The 16,275-nt window shown below is 52.0% G+C and overlaps 1 protein-coding gene across 4 annotated transcripts in view; it reads left to right on the plus strand.

Annotated features, from left to right (window-relative positions):
* Nucleotides 1-41: 41 nt before the first annotated feature.
* TTC21A (tetratricopeptide repeat domain 21A) overlaps nucleotides 42-16,275 on the plus strand; it is a gene marked incomplete at both ends in the record, with an annotated part of 28,957 nt that continues 12,723 nt past the window's right edge. For 2 of the 4 annotated variants that reach the window (XM_080934726.1, XM_080934727.1), the window contains 12 exons: nucleotides 42-68; nucleotides 1,417-1,546; nucleotides 2,500-2,610; nucleotides 3,060-3,226; nucleotides 4,287-4,409; nucleotides 5,476-5,633; nucleotides 8,277-8,385; nucleotides 11,430-11,528; nucleotides 12,562-12,754; nucleotides 14,427-14,524; nucleotides 14,630-14,830; nucleotides 15,725-15,854. In XM_080934726.1, coding sequence (XP_080790852.1) covers nucleotides 42-68; nucleotides 1,417-1,546; nucleotides 2,500-2,610; nucleotides 3,060-3,226; nucleotides 4,287-4,409; nucleotides 5,476-5,633; nucleotides 8,277-8,385; nucleotides 11,430-11,528; nucleotides 12,562-12,754; nucleotides 14,427-14,524; nucleotides 14,630-14,830; nucleotides 15,725-15,854 — 1,546 coding nt within the window. The remainder of the gene's footprint in view (nucleotides 69-1,416; nucleotides 1,547-2,499; nucleotides 2,611-3,059; nucleotides 3,227-4,286; nucleotides 4,410-5,475; nucleotides 5,634-8,276; nucleotides 8,386-11,429; nucleotides 11,529-12,561; nucleotides 12,755-14,426; nucleotides 14,525-14,629; nucleotides 14,831-15,724; nucleotides 15,855-16,275) is intronic. The other 2 variants (XM_080934728.1, XM_080934729.1) reach the window with 2 other exon arrangements.

The following is a 16,275-nucleotide window of genomic DNA, read 5'->3' on the forward strand; positions in this document are numbered from 1 at the left end:
AATCACGCTCAGCCGGGCATCACCTGAGCCGGGCTGCAGCCATGAGTAGCGACGACTCCTCCCTCATGGTGCGTGAGCGCTGGGCCGCCTGCATCCCGGGCTGGCTCTGCCCTGGGCTACCTCTCTGCTCTCTGGCCATTTCTTCTCTGGTTACCTCTCTGCTTTCTCTGGCCATCTGCCCTTGAGCCACCTCCGCCACCCTCTCCACCCTGCTGCTAGCCCTCAGGTCATCTTCTACTCTTGGACCACTTCCACCCGCAAACCGCAACCACCTCTACCCCTCTGTCCACGACTCTGGCAGCTTCCAAAAGTCCTTCCATCTTTCCCAACGCCCTAACCAATGCATTCCTCCCAGTTCCTCTGCACCCCAACCTCAAATTAGCACCCAGACCTGATCTATCTATCCCCCAAACGAAGCCCATGTCTGTCAGTTCCTCACATCTGCCTTCCACCTTAGCCTCTTCTGTGTCCCCACGGAAGTAGATGCTATGAGTGAGGTCCATGCCCACCCCCCAAGCCTGGTCCTAATCCAGTAACAAGTGTCAGCTTCCAAATGCTCACCAGAGCCACCATGTCTCCTCTGGACACCTCTGGCAGGTTTCTCTACTTGGGCTCTTTGCATCAGCACTACCGCCTGAAGCGACACACTACCCATGCAACACCTGCAGCCACACCACACATCAGTGCAGGAAACAGCCAGAGTCATTTCTTTAGAATACATACATTTGAGGTAACTGGGGATCTGGCTCCATTCTAGGGTGCACACCAAGCCCTGATAGCCACAAAACAGGTGTGGTGGTAGATGCCTTTAATCCTAGCACTGGAGAGATAGGGAGGGAGGGTCAGAAATTCAACGTAGTTGAGCTTGAGGCCAGTCTGGTATACAAGGCTCTGCCAAAGGTTTTAGGAATCTGAAAACGTCACCATTCCGATTGTTTCCTGTTTACTACCCTGTCTCGATGTCTAGGCTCTTCCAAATGGCCCGTGAGGTTTTTACGGCCCAACCATATCTATCCCCAACTCAGCGCCCACAAACCTTAGAGGAAGTGAGCCTTCGCTTTAAAATATCGGTCCTCAATTACTGTGTGATCTCTGTGGGCTGCATCTCCCTGAGCTTCTGCTTTTTTAATTTTTTTTAAGGTTTCTATTTATTTTATGTATGTAAGTACGCTGTAGCTGTCTTCAGACACACCAGAAGAGGGCATCAGATCGCATTACAAATGGTTGTGAGCCTCCATGTGGTTGCTGGGAACTGAACTCCTGGAGAAGGCAGGGCCTGAATGTCACCTTTGCTCCCTGTTTGTAGAATGAGAAGGAACTGGGCACCTGGACAGGAGCGGGAATCACCCCATCTGGACCAGAACAGATGGAGGGACAGGGGCTGTGACGAGCATGGTGTTTTTTTTTCTCACGCAGGCTTTGATCATTTACTACAGCCAGGAGAAGTACTTCCACCACGTGCTGCAGGCTGCGAATGTGGGCCTGGAGCGGTACAGCAGCGACCCTGTGCTCCAGTTCTTCAGAGCTTACGGAGTCCTTGGGGAAGGTACCATTCTAGCTCTCATTCTCTGGCAGCATCCATATGCCTACTTCCAGCTGTGTTCCCATGGGATGAACAAAAACACACACCACACACACACAAACACACCGCTGATAAACAGAAGAAACCTGCAGAGTCTATATATATATATATATATATATATATATATATATATATATATATATATATATATATATATATATATATATAAAATTAGCTTTTGAGATCTTGGCTCACTGCCCCTGCTGTCTGCCTCAGTATCCCTATCTGTAAAATGGGTTGTTGGGGGGGGCTGTGACTGTAGAACTCTTCGCGGGCTTGGAAGCTGAGAGTTGGAGCTGAAGGAAAAGAGAAGTGGGAGATGTGTGTGCACAGGAAGGTAGGGCATGGATGTGAGGGTGGGGCTTAAACACAGCCCTGGTGCACTTGGGAGGTAGAAGCGGAAGGCTCTGGAAGCTCAGTGTTATCTTAGATCGCATACCACGTTTCAATGCCTGTTACACACGAGAACCTTTCTCAAAAGCCAAACAGAAAGCAGGGGCTGGAGGAACGGATCAGAGCTCCTGCTACTCTTACCGAGGACTCAGATTCGGTTCCCAGAACCCACCAGGCAGCTCACATCGGTTGATATGGATGTGCGCCCTCTTCTGGCCTACATACACAAAAAACTAATAAGCACATTATTTATCAAACAAGGTAGGTGGTGCCTAAAGAAAAGCAGTTAAGTTTGTCCTCTGACCGCCACACACAGGTACACACACAGACCTCCCCTTGCTGGCCTGGACCACAGTGGCAATGGCCGTCAGAGACCTTCACCCTCCAGGAAACGCAGGCTCTCCGAGGACCTTTCACATGGGCCTGTTTCTGGATTTAGTGTGTGAAAGCAGGCAGTGACCGCCAGGAATCCCGTGGCGTGTGTCTGGAGCCCCAGAGCCAAACCCCGTACACTCTTTCTACAGACCATGTCCACGATGCCATCAGTGAGCTGGAGAGCATCCAGAGCCACCCAGACACGTCCCTGTGTGCGACCATCGCTCTGCTTTATGCTCACAAATGCTGTGACACCATTGGTGAGTGTGGCTCTGATTGGTGGACTGGGCCCCAAGGGAGAAAAAAGAGCCACTGCAGAGACACAGGCTTGCAAGAGCCGTTGAGGAAGGCACTGTGCACAGGCCACTTAGGTCTGCCGCTAGCCAGCCAAGCCAGGCTAACCCTCACCCTCACCCCCAGTTGTGTGTGTCCCCAATCTGAGGTCCCCAGAAAGCCAGAGAGAGAGAGGTGCCAGTGGAGACTCTCATCCCTCACTCAGGATGGACTATGGGGTTCAGTCAGGAGTTCAGGGTTAGTCCATCTGCTCGACACCCTGATGGACATGGGGCGGGGCGTCCCAGACCGGAAACTGCCCCAAGGTGTACACAGATCCTGCGGACATAGGCTGCGGTGGTGGGCGGCAGCTGCATCGGAAGAGAGCACACCGCAGTCCTCACTCAGCCTCCTTCTCCACCCCTCCTGGATTCAGACTCAGAAGCAGTTCAGAAGCTGGAGAGCAGCCTGAAGGAAATGCGCAGGAAGGCCAGCCACACGGCCCTGTACTACGCCAGCCTCTTCCTCTGGTTCATGGGCCAGCACGACAAGGCCAGGGAGTATGTTGACCACATGCTGAAGGTCTCCAGTGGCTCCAAAGAGGTACAGGAACTATGACCCTAGGTGTCGCCTCCTTCTGGAACCACATTGTTGAAACTTTTTTATTTTAAGATTTAATTTTTTATTTATTTCTTTTATGTGAGTACACTGTCCCTGTCTTCAGACACACCAGAAGAGGACATCATATCTCATTACAGATGGTTGTGAGCCACTATGTGGTTGCTGGGAATTGAACTCAGAACCTCTGGAAGACAGCTACAGTGCACTTATATATAATAAATTAAATTAATCTTTAAGTTTATATATACATATATATGTGTGTATATATATAATATATATACATATATATATATATATATATATATATATATATATATATATATATATATATATATATGCCTGCCCCACATGCATGACAGACGGCTGTAAGCTTCCGTGTGGGTACTGGAAACATAACCAAGGTCTTCTAGAGGAGCCGGCCAAAGCTCTTATCCCCGTGCCATCTTCCGAGGGCCTACTTCCATACAGCCCTTTAAACATCTTGAATTAGTTGCTGACATGCAGAAAAGCAGACGATTTGGCTGGCAAGATGGCTCAGGCATTTGCTGAGCCAAGGCATTTGCCGCCAAGCCCCATGACCTCAGTTTGATCTCTGGGACCCATATGGTGGTGCGTGCTCCCCCCAGGCCGGGCCCTCCCTATGACTGGAAGGGGATGTGCCCAAGCCGCAGTGTTGTTCACCTGACTGCCAGGACCGGTCCTCGGGGAGCGGGGGAGGGGGACGGAGTGATGGAGAGCTATGGGGAGTGGTAGAGGTGCCTAAAAAGCAGGCCCCTGGGGTAGCGGTGCGTGTGGGGCTCCTGGCTAAGCTGTAACCAGGTCCTTTACCAGATGTAGAGGCCCCTGTCCAGAAGGTGAGAGGTGTCAGGGTGCAGGCTGTGCAGGCAGGGGACACCACCTGACAGAGAAGCCTTCCACTGGGACCAGCACAAGATGGCGCCTACCAGCCGATGTAGGGCTGGTGAAGGGCAGGACACCAGCTAGCTCGGGTGGAGGCTGGACAGGGTGCGGAACTTTACCTTTGCCCTCGTGCTCACCCCAGGGCTACGTGCTCAAAGGCTGGGTGGACCTCACCTCCAGTAAACCCCACGTTGTGAAGAAATCCATCAAGTACCTGGAACAAGGAACTCAAGACACCAAAGATGTGCTGGGGCTCATGGGCAAGGTGGGGGAGGGAAAGTGGGGAGGGGGAGGGGAGGTGGGGAGGAGGAGGGGAAGTGGGGAGTTCCCAGCCTGATTACTGGAGATAAAGTCTGCCATGTGAACTCAGATCTGAGACCCAGGCCCAGCAGCAGCCCAGGGTCCACACCACTCCCCTCCCTGCTTTCCTTTCCCATCCTTCTTGGGGTGTGTTGTGTTGTTTGGAGGGGGCTAACCCCAGGGCTTTGCACACACTAGGCAAGCACTCTGCCACTGAGCCACACCCCTAGGTCCTGCTTTGAGACGGGCCCTCGAATATCCAAGACTGGCCTTATACTCACTATGTAGCTAAGGCTAGCCTTGAGCTCCCAATTCTCCTGCCTCCACCTCGTAAACGCTGGTCAGACATGAGGGGGAGTGACCAGGCAGACCCTCTAGGTTCTGCCAAGGGCTGTGACCTCTGACCCTCCTATCCCTTGGCCTGCCTCTCTGTCCGTTTTCTTCACCTCTGACTTTTATTCCCCCCACACCCCCCAATCTCTCTCTACTCACTGTCCACAAGAAAAAGGAAGACACACACTTTGCATGCTCTGACTTTCCCCACCTTAATTTGAATAAAAATCTTTCTTTTTCTTTTATGACCCTCGCTGATTCAATCTTTGAGAGAAGAAAACTGTCCTCTTACTATCTTCTGTATGTCTGTCTGTCTGTCTGTCCTCACAAAATCCTTAAGCCGCGGGAAGGGAAAGGAGAGGGGCAGCGACACCACATGCAAGAATTTTATCAACTGAGCTACACCCCCTCTCCCCCACACACACACCCCAGCCCTTATGCCTTTTTAGAAGTCCTGCTCTGGCCCTCAGGACTCCTGGTAGGACACCCCAGGGGAACAGTAGCTGACATTGGGCTGCCGAGGCCATGCTCCCCAATCACAAACAATAAACAGCTTCCTAGTCTAGCTGGCCCTAGGCCCCCACAGTTAAACTCTGGGCCCAGCCGAAAGGATCTGCACTGCCCATTGTGGCCCCCAGCCCCTAACAAGTGCAGTGGACCCAGCATCATATGAAAGGTCTTTTCTTGGGCTCCCCCAGGCAACGTACTTCATGACACAACAGAACTTCTCTGGGGCCCTGGAGGTGGCGAACCAAGTCACTTTGGCCTACAGCAACTTCCTGCCGGCCTTAGTCCTGAAGATGAAGCTGTTCCTGGCTCGGCAGGATTGGGATCAGACGGTAGAAACTGGACAGAGGTGAGGGACGAGCCACCTGCCAGGTACCCTCCCTTTTAGATAGTTGAGGTGCTGGAGATGGAGCACAGGGCTTGGTGTATGAGCTCTACCATGGAGCTACGGCCTCGGCCCTTTACATTTATTCTGAGTTGGGTTATCATTAAGTTGCCCAGGCTGGCCTTGAGTTCATTCTGTAGCCCAGGTTAGCTGTGACCCACCCGATTCAGCCTCCCAGGTGACTGTGATTACAGATTTAAGCCACCATGACTGGCCTGTTTTTCAGGGTGGTTTGGTTTGGATTGGGATGGGTTTGAGAAAGGATCTCACTGTGTTCTAGGTTGTCCCGGAACTCACTGTGTAGCACAGGCTGGCCACAAACCCATGGTAATCCTCCTGCCTCGGCCTACCAAGTGCTGGAATTACTCGGGCGAGCCTCCCCACATGGCTTGTTTGGTTTTACTTAGTTTTGTTTTGTTTTTCTTATTTATCGTCACCATCATCATTAATGTGTGCAGAGATCAGAGGACAGCTTTTTGGAGTCGGTTCTCCATCTTCCACTATCTGGGTCCCAAGGGTGAATTCAAGGCTTGTCCAGGACTAGACTCAGGGTCTTATATTTTATGACAAGGTATCACTATGAAGCCCAGACTGTACTTGAACTCAGTATCTCTGCTCCCAGAAGAGTCAGAAGAGTGCATCAGGGCTGGAGAGATGGCTCAGTGGTTAGAGCACTGACTGTTCTTCCAGAGGTCCTGAGTTCAATTCTCAGCAACCACATGGTGGCTTACAGCCATCTGTAATGGGATCTGATGCCCTCTTCTGTTGTGTCTGAAGACAGCTATGGTGTACTCATCTAAATAGAACAAATAAATCTTTATTTTAAAATAGTGCATCAGATCCCAGGGAACTGGAGTTACAGATGGTTCTGAGCCACTGTGTGGGTTCTGGGAATCACGTGTGGGTCCACTGCAGGAGCGTGCATTGCCCTTAACCACTGAGCCACCCCTCCAGCCCTTGAAACTTCATCTTTTAAAACTGTGAGATGAGGGCCAGGAGACCACTCAGAGGGTAAGAGCACAGATGACTCTTGCAATGATATCCTTCTGTGTCTTTGTCACTTTCTATCTCTGTGTGTGTGTGTGTGCAAACGCTTGCTCTCTATCTCTCTCTATCTCTCTCTCTCTCTCTCTCTCTCTCTCTCTCTCTCTCTCTCTCTCTCTCTCTCTCTCTCTCGCCTGTTATGACAAGTGCTCTGTGGCAACTTTGTTTGGAGGTCAGAGGACAGCTCTGTGGATTTGATTCTTTGTTGTGGAGTTGACCCTTCGTGTGGGACCTGGAAATAGAACCCCCTGGCATAGCAAGTGCCATTACCCCCTAAGCTATCTAAAAGTTGCTTTGCTTTGCCTTATGGTTTTGGCTTCCAAATGAAAGAAAAATAAAACAGCAAGAGCTCCTGCCTTGGGGTTTCCAAGGCTTTTGGAAGCATTAACCCTGGCTAGACCTATTTCAGTGTTGGTAATGCCTATTCACATTGCAATTTTGTCTGTTAACTTGAGGAACCCTGAGCTAGGTGCCTTGGCATACACACCAGCAATCCCGACTCTCTGAGGGGGAAGAGGAGGATTCTGAGGCAAGCCGGAGTTACCTAACAAGTTTGAGGCCAACCCAAGAAACCTGCTTTCAAAGGGAGGGGGGTGGAGAAGGGAGAGATGGGGAAGAGAGAGAGAAACTGTGGGACTTTGGGCCAGAAGTCCCATACAGATCTCTGGTCAGAGATGGGAGTGGCTTCTGCCGCCTCTGCTGCTGGGAGATCCTTAACCCTGTTTCCACCGCTGCTGCCAGGAGACACCAGGTCAGGCTGAACTGAGCCAGCAAGAAAAGACTCTGGTGTGGGATGCATGAAGTTTCAGGAGAGGAAATCTCTTCTCAAACAGCAGTGTTACCAGCTCTTATAACAAAACCCTCAGATGATGGAATGATTCTTACACACACCTTTTCCTCTTGAGCTTGAGCAACCCCCCCCCCATATATATATACAGTTTTTTAAATGGTTCAGAGTCTGACAACTGGTACTTCCTATTGGTTTGGCCTGGGGGGCTTGAGAAATACCTCATCTACATATTTGGGGGTGTGGTCCTGCTTCTGCCTGGAGTTTAAGTGACCTGTGGGGGACTTGGGGCGTGAAGATCCCTATTTCTCTGGAGACTAGGAAGCTTCCTACCTTCTCACTAATTGTTCCCCAGCTTCACTTATCTTGACCAAGAACCAGGGCACTCTTCACTGCCCACCTGCCCCACAAGAGACAATGAGGGAGAGACAATGAGGGGGAGAGAAAGAGAGAGAAAGAAAACACAATAGAGGAACCAGAGACCTGAGAGAAGGCTCAGCAGTTAAGAACTCTTGCTGCCCTTCCAGAGGACCTGAGTTCAGTTCCCAGCTCCTACATGGCAGCTCACGCCTGTCTGTAACTCCAGTTCCAGGGAATCAGACACCCTCACACAGACAGACAGGCAGGCAAAACACCAATGCACATAATACAAAAATTAGTAAGTTATTTAAAAAAAAATAAAATCTAAACATAACAAGTAGGAACAGATGTTAAAAGGTAATCCTGGCTGCGCTGTGAATGCAGTTCTGTTCACACAGTTTCTCTTTCTCCTTCAGAATCCTTGAAAAAGACGACAGCAACATTGACGCCTGGCAAATTCTAGCTGTGCATGAACTCGTGAAGGAAGGAAACACGGACAGAGTAAGCTGCCAAAAGACCCAGAAGCTCAGCTGGGGAACACATCTGTAATCCCAGGAGGCAGGGACACAGCTGTAATCCCAGGAGGCAGGGAACACATCTGTAATCCCAGGAGGCAGGGACACAGCTGTAATCCCAGGAGGCAGGGGCACAGCTGTAATCCCAGGAGGCAGGGGCACAGCTGTAATCCCAGGAGGCAGGGACACATCTGTAATCTCAGGAGGCAGGGACACATTTGTAATCCCAGGAGGCAGGGGCACATTTGTAATCCCAGGAGGCAGGGACACATCTGTAATCCCAGGAGGAAGGGACAAATCTGTAATCCCAGGAGGCAGGGGACACATTTGTAATATCAGGAGGCAGGGACACATCTGTAATCTCAGGAGGCAGGGACACATTTGTAATCCCAGGAGGCAGGGGCACAGCTGTAATCCCAGGAGGCAGGGACACATCTGTAATCTCAGGAGGCAGGGGACACATCTGTAATATCAGGAGGCAGGGGCACAGCTATAATCCCAGGAGGCAGGGACACATCTGTAATCTCAGGAGGCAGGGACACATCTGTAATCCTAGGAGGAAGGGACACATCTGTAATCCCAGGAGGCAGGGGACACATTTGTAATATCAGGAGGCAGGGACACATCTGTAATCCCAGGAGGCAGGGGACACATCTGTAATCTCAGGAGGCAGGGGCACAGCTGTAATCTCAGGAGGCAGGGACACATCTGTAATCTCAGGAGGCAGGGGCACATCTGTAATCCCAGGAGGCAGGGGCACATCTGTAATCCCAGGAGGCAGGGGCACATCTGTAATCCCAGGAGGCAGGGGCACAGCTGTAATCCCAGGAGGCAGGGACACATCTGTAATTCCAGGAGGCAGGGGCACATCTGTAATCCCAGGAGGCAGGGACACATCTGTAATCCCAGGAGGCAGGGGACACATCTGTAATCTCAGGAGGCAGGGGCACAGCTGTAATCTCAGGAGGCAGGGACACATCTGTAATCTCAGGAGGCAGGGGCACATCTGTAATCCCAGGAGGCAGGGGCACATCTGTAATCTCAGGAGGCAGGGACACATCTGTAATCCCAGGAGGCAGGGGACACATTTGTAATCCCAGGAGGCAGGGGACACATCTGTAATCCCAGGAGGCAGGGACACATCTGTAATTCCAGGAGGCAGGGGCACATCTGTAATCCCAGGAGGCAGGGACACATCTGTAATCCCAGGAGGCAGGGGCACAGCTGTAATCCCAGGAGGCAGGGGCACAGCTGTAATCCCAGGAGGCAGGGGCACAGCTGTAATCCCAGGAGGCAGGGGCACAGCTGTAATCCCAGGAGGCAGAAGCAGGATGATCAGATATGAGTTCAGGTCAAGACCCTGTCCTCCCAAAAAGAAAAGACAGAGACAGAGAGACAGAGGGAAGGAAGGGGAGACTGACTCGGTTGAGCAATGAACAGATATGCTACAAAGAGGAGCCCACTGCACCCCAAGCCCCAGCCCAGTCCCACCCCAACCCCTACCCTATCCCACCCCCAGCTCCATATCCAGCCCCAGCCCAGCCCTATTCCCACCCCAGCCTCACCCCAACTTCCACCCCCACCCCAGACCAACCCAGACCCACCCCTACCTCATACCCACCCCACACCCAGACCCAGACCAACCCCACCCCCAGACCCAGCCCAGGCTTTTGAATAATGAGAAATACACCATCCTTTGATGAGTCCAAGGATGCAGAATCTAAGGGGGGTCACTGTAGGAGGAAGTTCTGGCTCCTCCCATCTGTAGAGCTCTGAGTCAGAGCAACTTAGAGAAACAGCCCGTACCAGGGGAAAATCCTTGGGAAAGGCCCTGGCATCATCTCTGGGGGAAGCAAGAACACAAATCTGTTTCCACCCCTGGACAGGCCTTCTTCAGAGCCACAGCATCAGCAGGTTCACCATAAAGGCAGGGTCAGCTTCTCCCCCTTCTCAAGCTCTGGGACCTCCCAAGAGCTCCAGCCTGGCTGCCCAGTTCTAATCCTGTCTCACAGAGGAGAGCAGACCCAGCTGGGCCCCCATCCCCTCCCCTTTCTCTCCCCCTCTTTTGCTCTCTTGATCAGTGTGTGTGTGTGTGTGTGTGTGTGTGTGTGTGTCAGAGGGGGTGGGGGGAGGAGAAAGAAACGAGAGCATAAATGTATAGAAGTCAAAGAACAACCTGCAGGATGCTCAGCCTCCTCCTCCACCATGCGGGTTTCATCCCAAGGATAGAAGTCAAGATGTCAGGCTTATGCACTGAGCCCTCTCACTGGCCCCTGGGCTTCTCTTTCCAAAGCTTTGGCAACCAGGACTCCAGCCTCGCTGCCCCCAGCCAGGGTGTGCGCAGGAGAGTCAAGCCTGTGACTGAAGTTTCAGAATCAGTTGCCTGGGCAGCTGAGTCAGCACAGAGCAGTTGCCGGGACTCTCTGACCTTCCTCCGCTGTGCTGGGGAGTCGAGACGGCAGCATTCACTCACAGTACTGTAGGAGGTCCCCTAGAACGGCAGGTGACACTGTGATCCGTAAGAGGCTTCCTCTAGCCAGGGTCTCTGCCTGGGCGGGTCTGGCAGGACAGACTCCTCAGACACTAAGGGCATGGGACAGCATCATCCCTGGGGAAAATAATGTTCCTCGGAGCTCCACCCATAGGGATTTTTTATTTGTTTTATGTGAGTCACACTGTTGCTGACTTCAGACACCCCAGAAGAGGGCAACAGATCCCATTACAGATGGTTGTGAGCCACCATGTGGTTGCTGGGAATTGAACTCAGGACCTCTGGGAGAGCAGTCGGTAAGCAGAGGGCAAAATCCACAGCCAGGATTAAAAAGCCCCACCCAACGCTGGCTCTGTGTTTTGGGGTTCAGTTTAGCTTTGTTCCACTTACAGGCAGGTCCTGGAACTTCCTGCTAGTGAGGACGACCTTGATGTCCCCACCCTGCACCCCCACACGCATCACCATGCTTGGTTTTATTCTGTGGAGTTTGGGGCTTCGTGCATACTCGGCAAGCACTCCGCCAGCCAAGCTGTGCCCCAACAGTACCTGCTTTGTCCCCACAGGCTGCCGACCGTGTCAGAAACCTAATCAAGGCGCTAGAGACTGGAGAGCCCCACAATCCAAACCTACATCTGAAGAAGATCCTTGTAATCAGCAGGCTGGTTAGTAGGTGGCACCCCGTTTCTGACCTATCCCCAAGAGAAGACCTTGGCTTCCCTTTATGCACACAACCCCTCTCCTTCCACTCCAGCCTGGATCTTCTGCCTGGTAGCACATCCCTATGGCCTCTGCCCTTCTCTGGTTGTAAACAGTTTCACAATGTGGCAACTAGGAGGCGCCACCATGGCCAGGGAATTGGGGTCTGAAGGGCTTTTACTGTGGCGGCTCTCCTAGGGAGAGAAGGTACCACTATCTCTGCCGTGCAGAACCAGCCCTGACCTACCTTCTCATGGTAGTAACCTGACAGACAGTCCACCTGGGCTTCTGACATCAAAGGTCCAAACAAACCAAGTTGCCACAGTTTGTCTTTTGTAAAACCTTTGCTCCCAAGCAAGGTTTACAAGAAAAAACTAAGAATCAGGCCAACCCTTGGAGCTACAGGAGCCAGACAAGGCTGCTAGGTGCCACTGGGTGACTGTCACCCTCCACGTGTATATCTGAGTGTCTGAATTTCTCAGCTTTGTCCTCAAGTAGCATGGGGTGCGGTTCACCGTGGCCACTTCTCATAAACAAACTCGATCGCTTTTCAACACGCTTTAACTAAAAACAAAAAACAAAAGCCAACGCCTCCTGGTAGGAAGCCAAGAGTGGTGGTACACACTGTGGTCCTAGTGCTCAGTAGAAGCAAGAGGATAGAGAGTTCAAAGCCAGCCTCAGCTACATAGCAAGTTCAAGGCCAGCCTGGACTACAGGAGATCCAGTTCCCAAAACAAAACAACCAGTCCGTAATTATCAACATCAGCCAAGGGCATGTCCAGGAGACACTGTGGCCGGAGGCAGGTTCCTCAGGACATGGACACACCCAGGTCCCTAAACAGAGATCCCAGATACCTCTTGGGCTCTTTGGGACCTCCCCAACTATGCTGAAATCACACACACGCACACGCGCACACACACACACACACACACACACACACTTACCTAGGCAGGTTGAGCTGACAAGATTCTCTGTTCCCATATGTGCACTCTCGGCAGTGTGGGAGGCACCAGGCGGTCCATCGGCTTGTGAGCGGCTTCCTGGAGCGCATCTTCATGGCTGCGCCTTCCTGCACCATGGTGGCCACAGAGCTGGGCCACCTCTTCATCCTACAGCAGCAAGTGAAGGAAGCGTGTTTGTGGTACAAGGAGGCCATGAAGCTGGAGGAGAACAGGCTGACCGCCTTGGCAGGTCTCTGGAGGCAGGGCAGGGCAGGGTGACAGCCCAGCAAGGGGTGTGCCTGGGAACATCCTCTCCAGACTGTATGTGAGTTTGGGGGTTACTGTATGTACCATGGGGGTCTGTGTCTCAGCATCCGCTCACCATGCCGAATCCTTCCCGGCTTCCTCATGTCAGGGGAAGCCCCAGCAGGCAGCCGGGGTTGGGGGACAGCTGGTCACAAGTCTGTCTCACATAAAGCTTACCTAGGACAAGCTCAGCCTTGGGACTCCGCTTGCTGGAGTCTCTGTCTCAGCTGATGCAGAGGGACAAGTCAGGGGGAAGTGCCAACCTGAGCTTAGATGTTTTACCAGCTATCCCAGGCCGGGTCTTTGCACTTCTAGATCTGCAAGCAGTGTGCAGGGCGGGGTTGTCCAATGGGTCATGAAAATCAGGGGGCCTCTGAGGAGCAAAGTCAAGCCCCCCAAAGAGCCTGGGACTTCCCTATGGTTGGAGTAAAGAACACCATCAGCTGGGCTTATTGGCCCACGCCTGTTACCCCAGCGGGGTGGGGGGCGGGGAGCAGGAAGACCATGAGTTCAAGAACATCCTCAGCTCCATAGAGTTTGGGGGCAGCCGAGGCTACATGAGACACAGTCTTGAACATAATAATGATTAAAAACAAGTTAATGACCCTAGACTATAAAAAGAAATAGGCAGTTAAAATAAAGTTGTTCAAAAAAAAAAAAAAAAAAAAAAAAGGCAGACATGGCCTAGTAGAGTGTTTGTCTGCCACCAACACCATACAAAAATCACCCCAAACAAACGTGGGGGCTACAAATAAGAAATTCACAATCTAATTAAAAAGTTACTAAATATTCCTTTCCCCCTAATAATCAAAAGGCTATGGATTAGAACTCATCCTTTGAGTGGAATAGATAGATAGATAAATAGATAGGTAGACAGACAGACAGATAGACAGACAGAGAGAGAGAGGGAGACCAGCACACAGATGTCCACAGAGGTCAAAAGAGGGTGTCAGATCCCCTGGCCAGCTGACAGTTGTGAGCCCTCTGTTGTGAGAGCTAGGAACCTAACTCAGGTCCTCTGCAGAAACCGCCAGCGCCCTTACCGACTGAGTCTACCCTCCAGCCCCTCCTGTCACATTAGACAGGTAAGGACTGAAACGTGTCTGAGATGGTAAGGAAGAGTATGTTTAAACTCTTAGCAGGGAAGACAAGATGTCTGCATGGGTAAAGTGGCCCCCTGCCAGCCTGAGTCCAGCCCCCAGGGCCCACAAAGGACAGAACTGACCCCCACTGGTTGCCTGCTAATCCTCAAAAGCACAACCTGGCAGACACACTCGTGGGCATGTACACATATACTCAAGGCTTCGTGTGTGCTATACCCTGAACCCCCAAGTGTAGATCCTCAGTTAGTGTGCATGTATTAATAACAGACACTTAGAAAAGCGTTTGAAGGGTTCAACCCCAAGTTCTTAATGGCGGTTATCACTGGAGCCGTGAATGAAGGACGAATGAAGGACGGTTGTTGTTCTTCGGCTTCAGTTCCCCTGCCCCGCACATGCCTGGCTTCTTCAGTTTGTAAAGACGTGAGAACACCAGCCTGGGGTCCCTCCTCCCTCCTCAGTCCCACCCCTGGCTCTGCTGCCCACCCACCCAGCTTTGTTCTCACCCATCTATAGGGAGTATCTGGTGCCAGATCCTACAGGGCCAGCTGGAGGAGGCTGCTCACCAATTGGAGTTCCTCAAGGAGGTGCAGCAGTCACTCGGGAAGTCTGAGGTCAGAGCTAACGGGCAAGGGTGGCTGGGAGTGGGGGTCTCCAGCAGAGAGTGATCGAGGTGGCCCACCTTACCGTTTGGGTCAGCCTCACCCTCTCTTGCACAGGTGCTGGTTTTCCTGCAAGCCCTGGTGGCAGCTAAGAAGCAAAAGCTGGAGCAAGAGGCCACGGCGCTGCTGAAGGAAGCAGTGGAGCTGCATTTCTCCAGCATGCAGGGCCTGGCCCTGAGCCCCGAGTACTTTGAAAAGCTGGACCCCCTCTTCCTGGTCTGCATTGCCAAGGAGTATCTGAATTTCTGCCCCAAGCAGGTTAGGGGAACCCATCGTCATGACAGGGGCGTGGATATACGTAGGGATGTGGATGGCACTCACAGGAAGGACAGAGGCGAGGGCTTCCCGTGGCCAGGCACGGAGGCACCAGGCCAGCCTGAGCTGTGAGCAAACAGGGGCCTACTGTTTCTTCTGGGTTTTGTCTGTTTGTTGACTTGTTTTTGAAGCAGGGTTTCCTGTAGCAGAGATTAGTTTGTAACTTACTCCATAGCCAGGGGTGACCTTGAACTCCTGATCCTTCCCCCTGCACATCATGAAGCTGGGATTACAGGTGTGCGCCACCACATAGCAAGTGCCCCGCCCACTGAGAGAACAGCCACTGCTCCATGCTTCTCAAACCAGAGGACCTCGGAAGCTGTTCCAGCAGAGCTGGATGTCCTGGGTGAGGTCCAGGCCGTCCTGAAGGTGTAGTGCAGGGGCCATGTTTGGGTGGCTTGGTACACTGGCCATGTACCTGTCTGTGTCCTGACAGGAACTATAATCCCAGCACTGAGGAGGTAGAGGGAGGAAGATCAGAAGTTCAGGAATGTTGGTGCTGGAGAAAAGATGGTTCAGCTCTTGAGAGCATTCACTGGCTTCTCTTCCAGAGGTCAAGGGTTCAATTCCCAGCAACCACATGGTGGCTCACAAATGACTATAGCTGTGCAGGACCCAATTTCCTCTTCTGGTGTTCAGATAGATGTGCAGACAAAACACCCAGATACACGATATAAATCTTAAAAAAAAAAAAAATAGAAAAAAAAACCCTCCAGATTATCCTTGGCTGCATAGGGAATTCAAGGCCGCCATGGGCCATGGGAGGTTTTTAGAAAGAGGAAGAGGTAAGAAAGAGAACAGGGCAAACCACGCATTTATCCCCCGGTGTTCCCACAGCCCCGGTCACCCGGCCAGCTCGTGTCCCCACTTCTAAAACAAGTCGCCATGATCTTGAGTCCTGTGGTGAAGGTGGCCCCGGCCATGATGGACCCACTGTATGTGGCAGCTCAGGTTAAATTTCTTTCAGGTGAGCGCTGAGTCCCAGCAGACACTGATGGGGCTTTTTCCCTAGGGCTACATCCTGGGAAATAACCTTGCCCAGGATACTTTCCCTATATGTGACATACATGCACAACTACATACATGTGGACATGTACACATACATACGTACATACATCACAATGTTGCTGTGGAGGAAGCAAAGGCAGACACGTGGGTAAGAAAAGTGTCTTGGTGAAGCCGTGGGTGTAGGAGATTCCAGGAGGCCACCGCCCGGCTGCTAACTTCTCCCAAGTCACAGCTCGGGCACCAGAGAGAAAAGGGAAGCAGGCTCCAGGGATGCCCGGTTATTGTGACACTGTGACACTCAACCCTTCCCTCTTCTGCAGTCGGCTCTATGTTGAGTGGTTTTGCTCACCTGAGGTTTACTCTTAGCTTTAAGGTCTCTT

The sequence above is a fragment of the Micromys minutus genome (genome assembly GCF_963924665.1).
Source record: "Micromys minutus genome assembly, chromosome: 21".
Taxonomy (NCBI): Eukaryota; Metazoa; Chordata; class Mammalia; order Rodentia; family Muridae; genus Micromys; species Micromys minutus.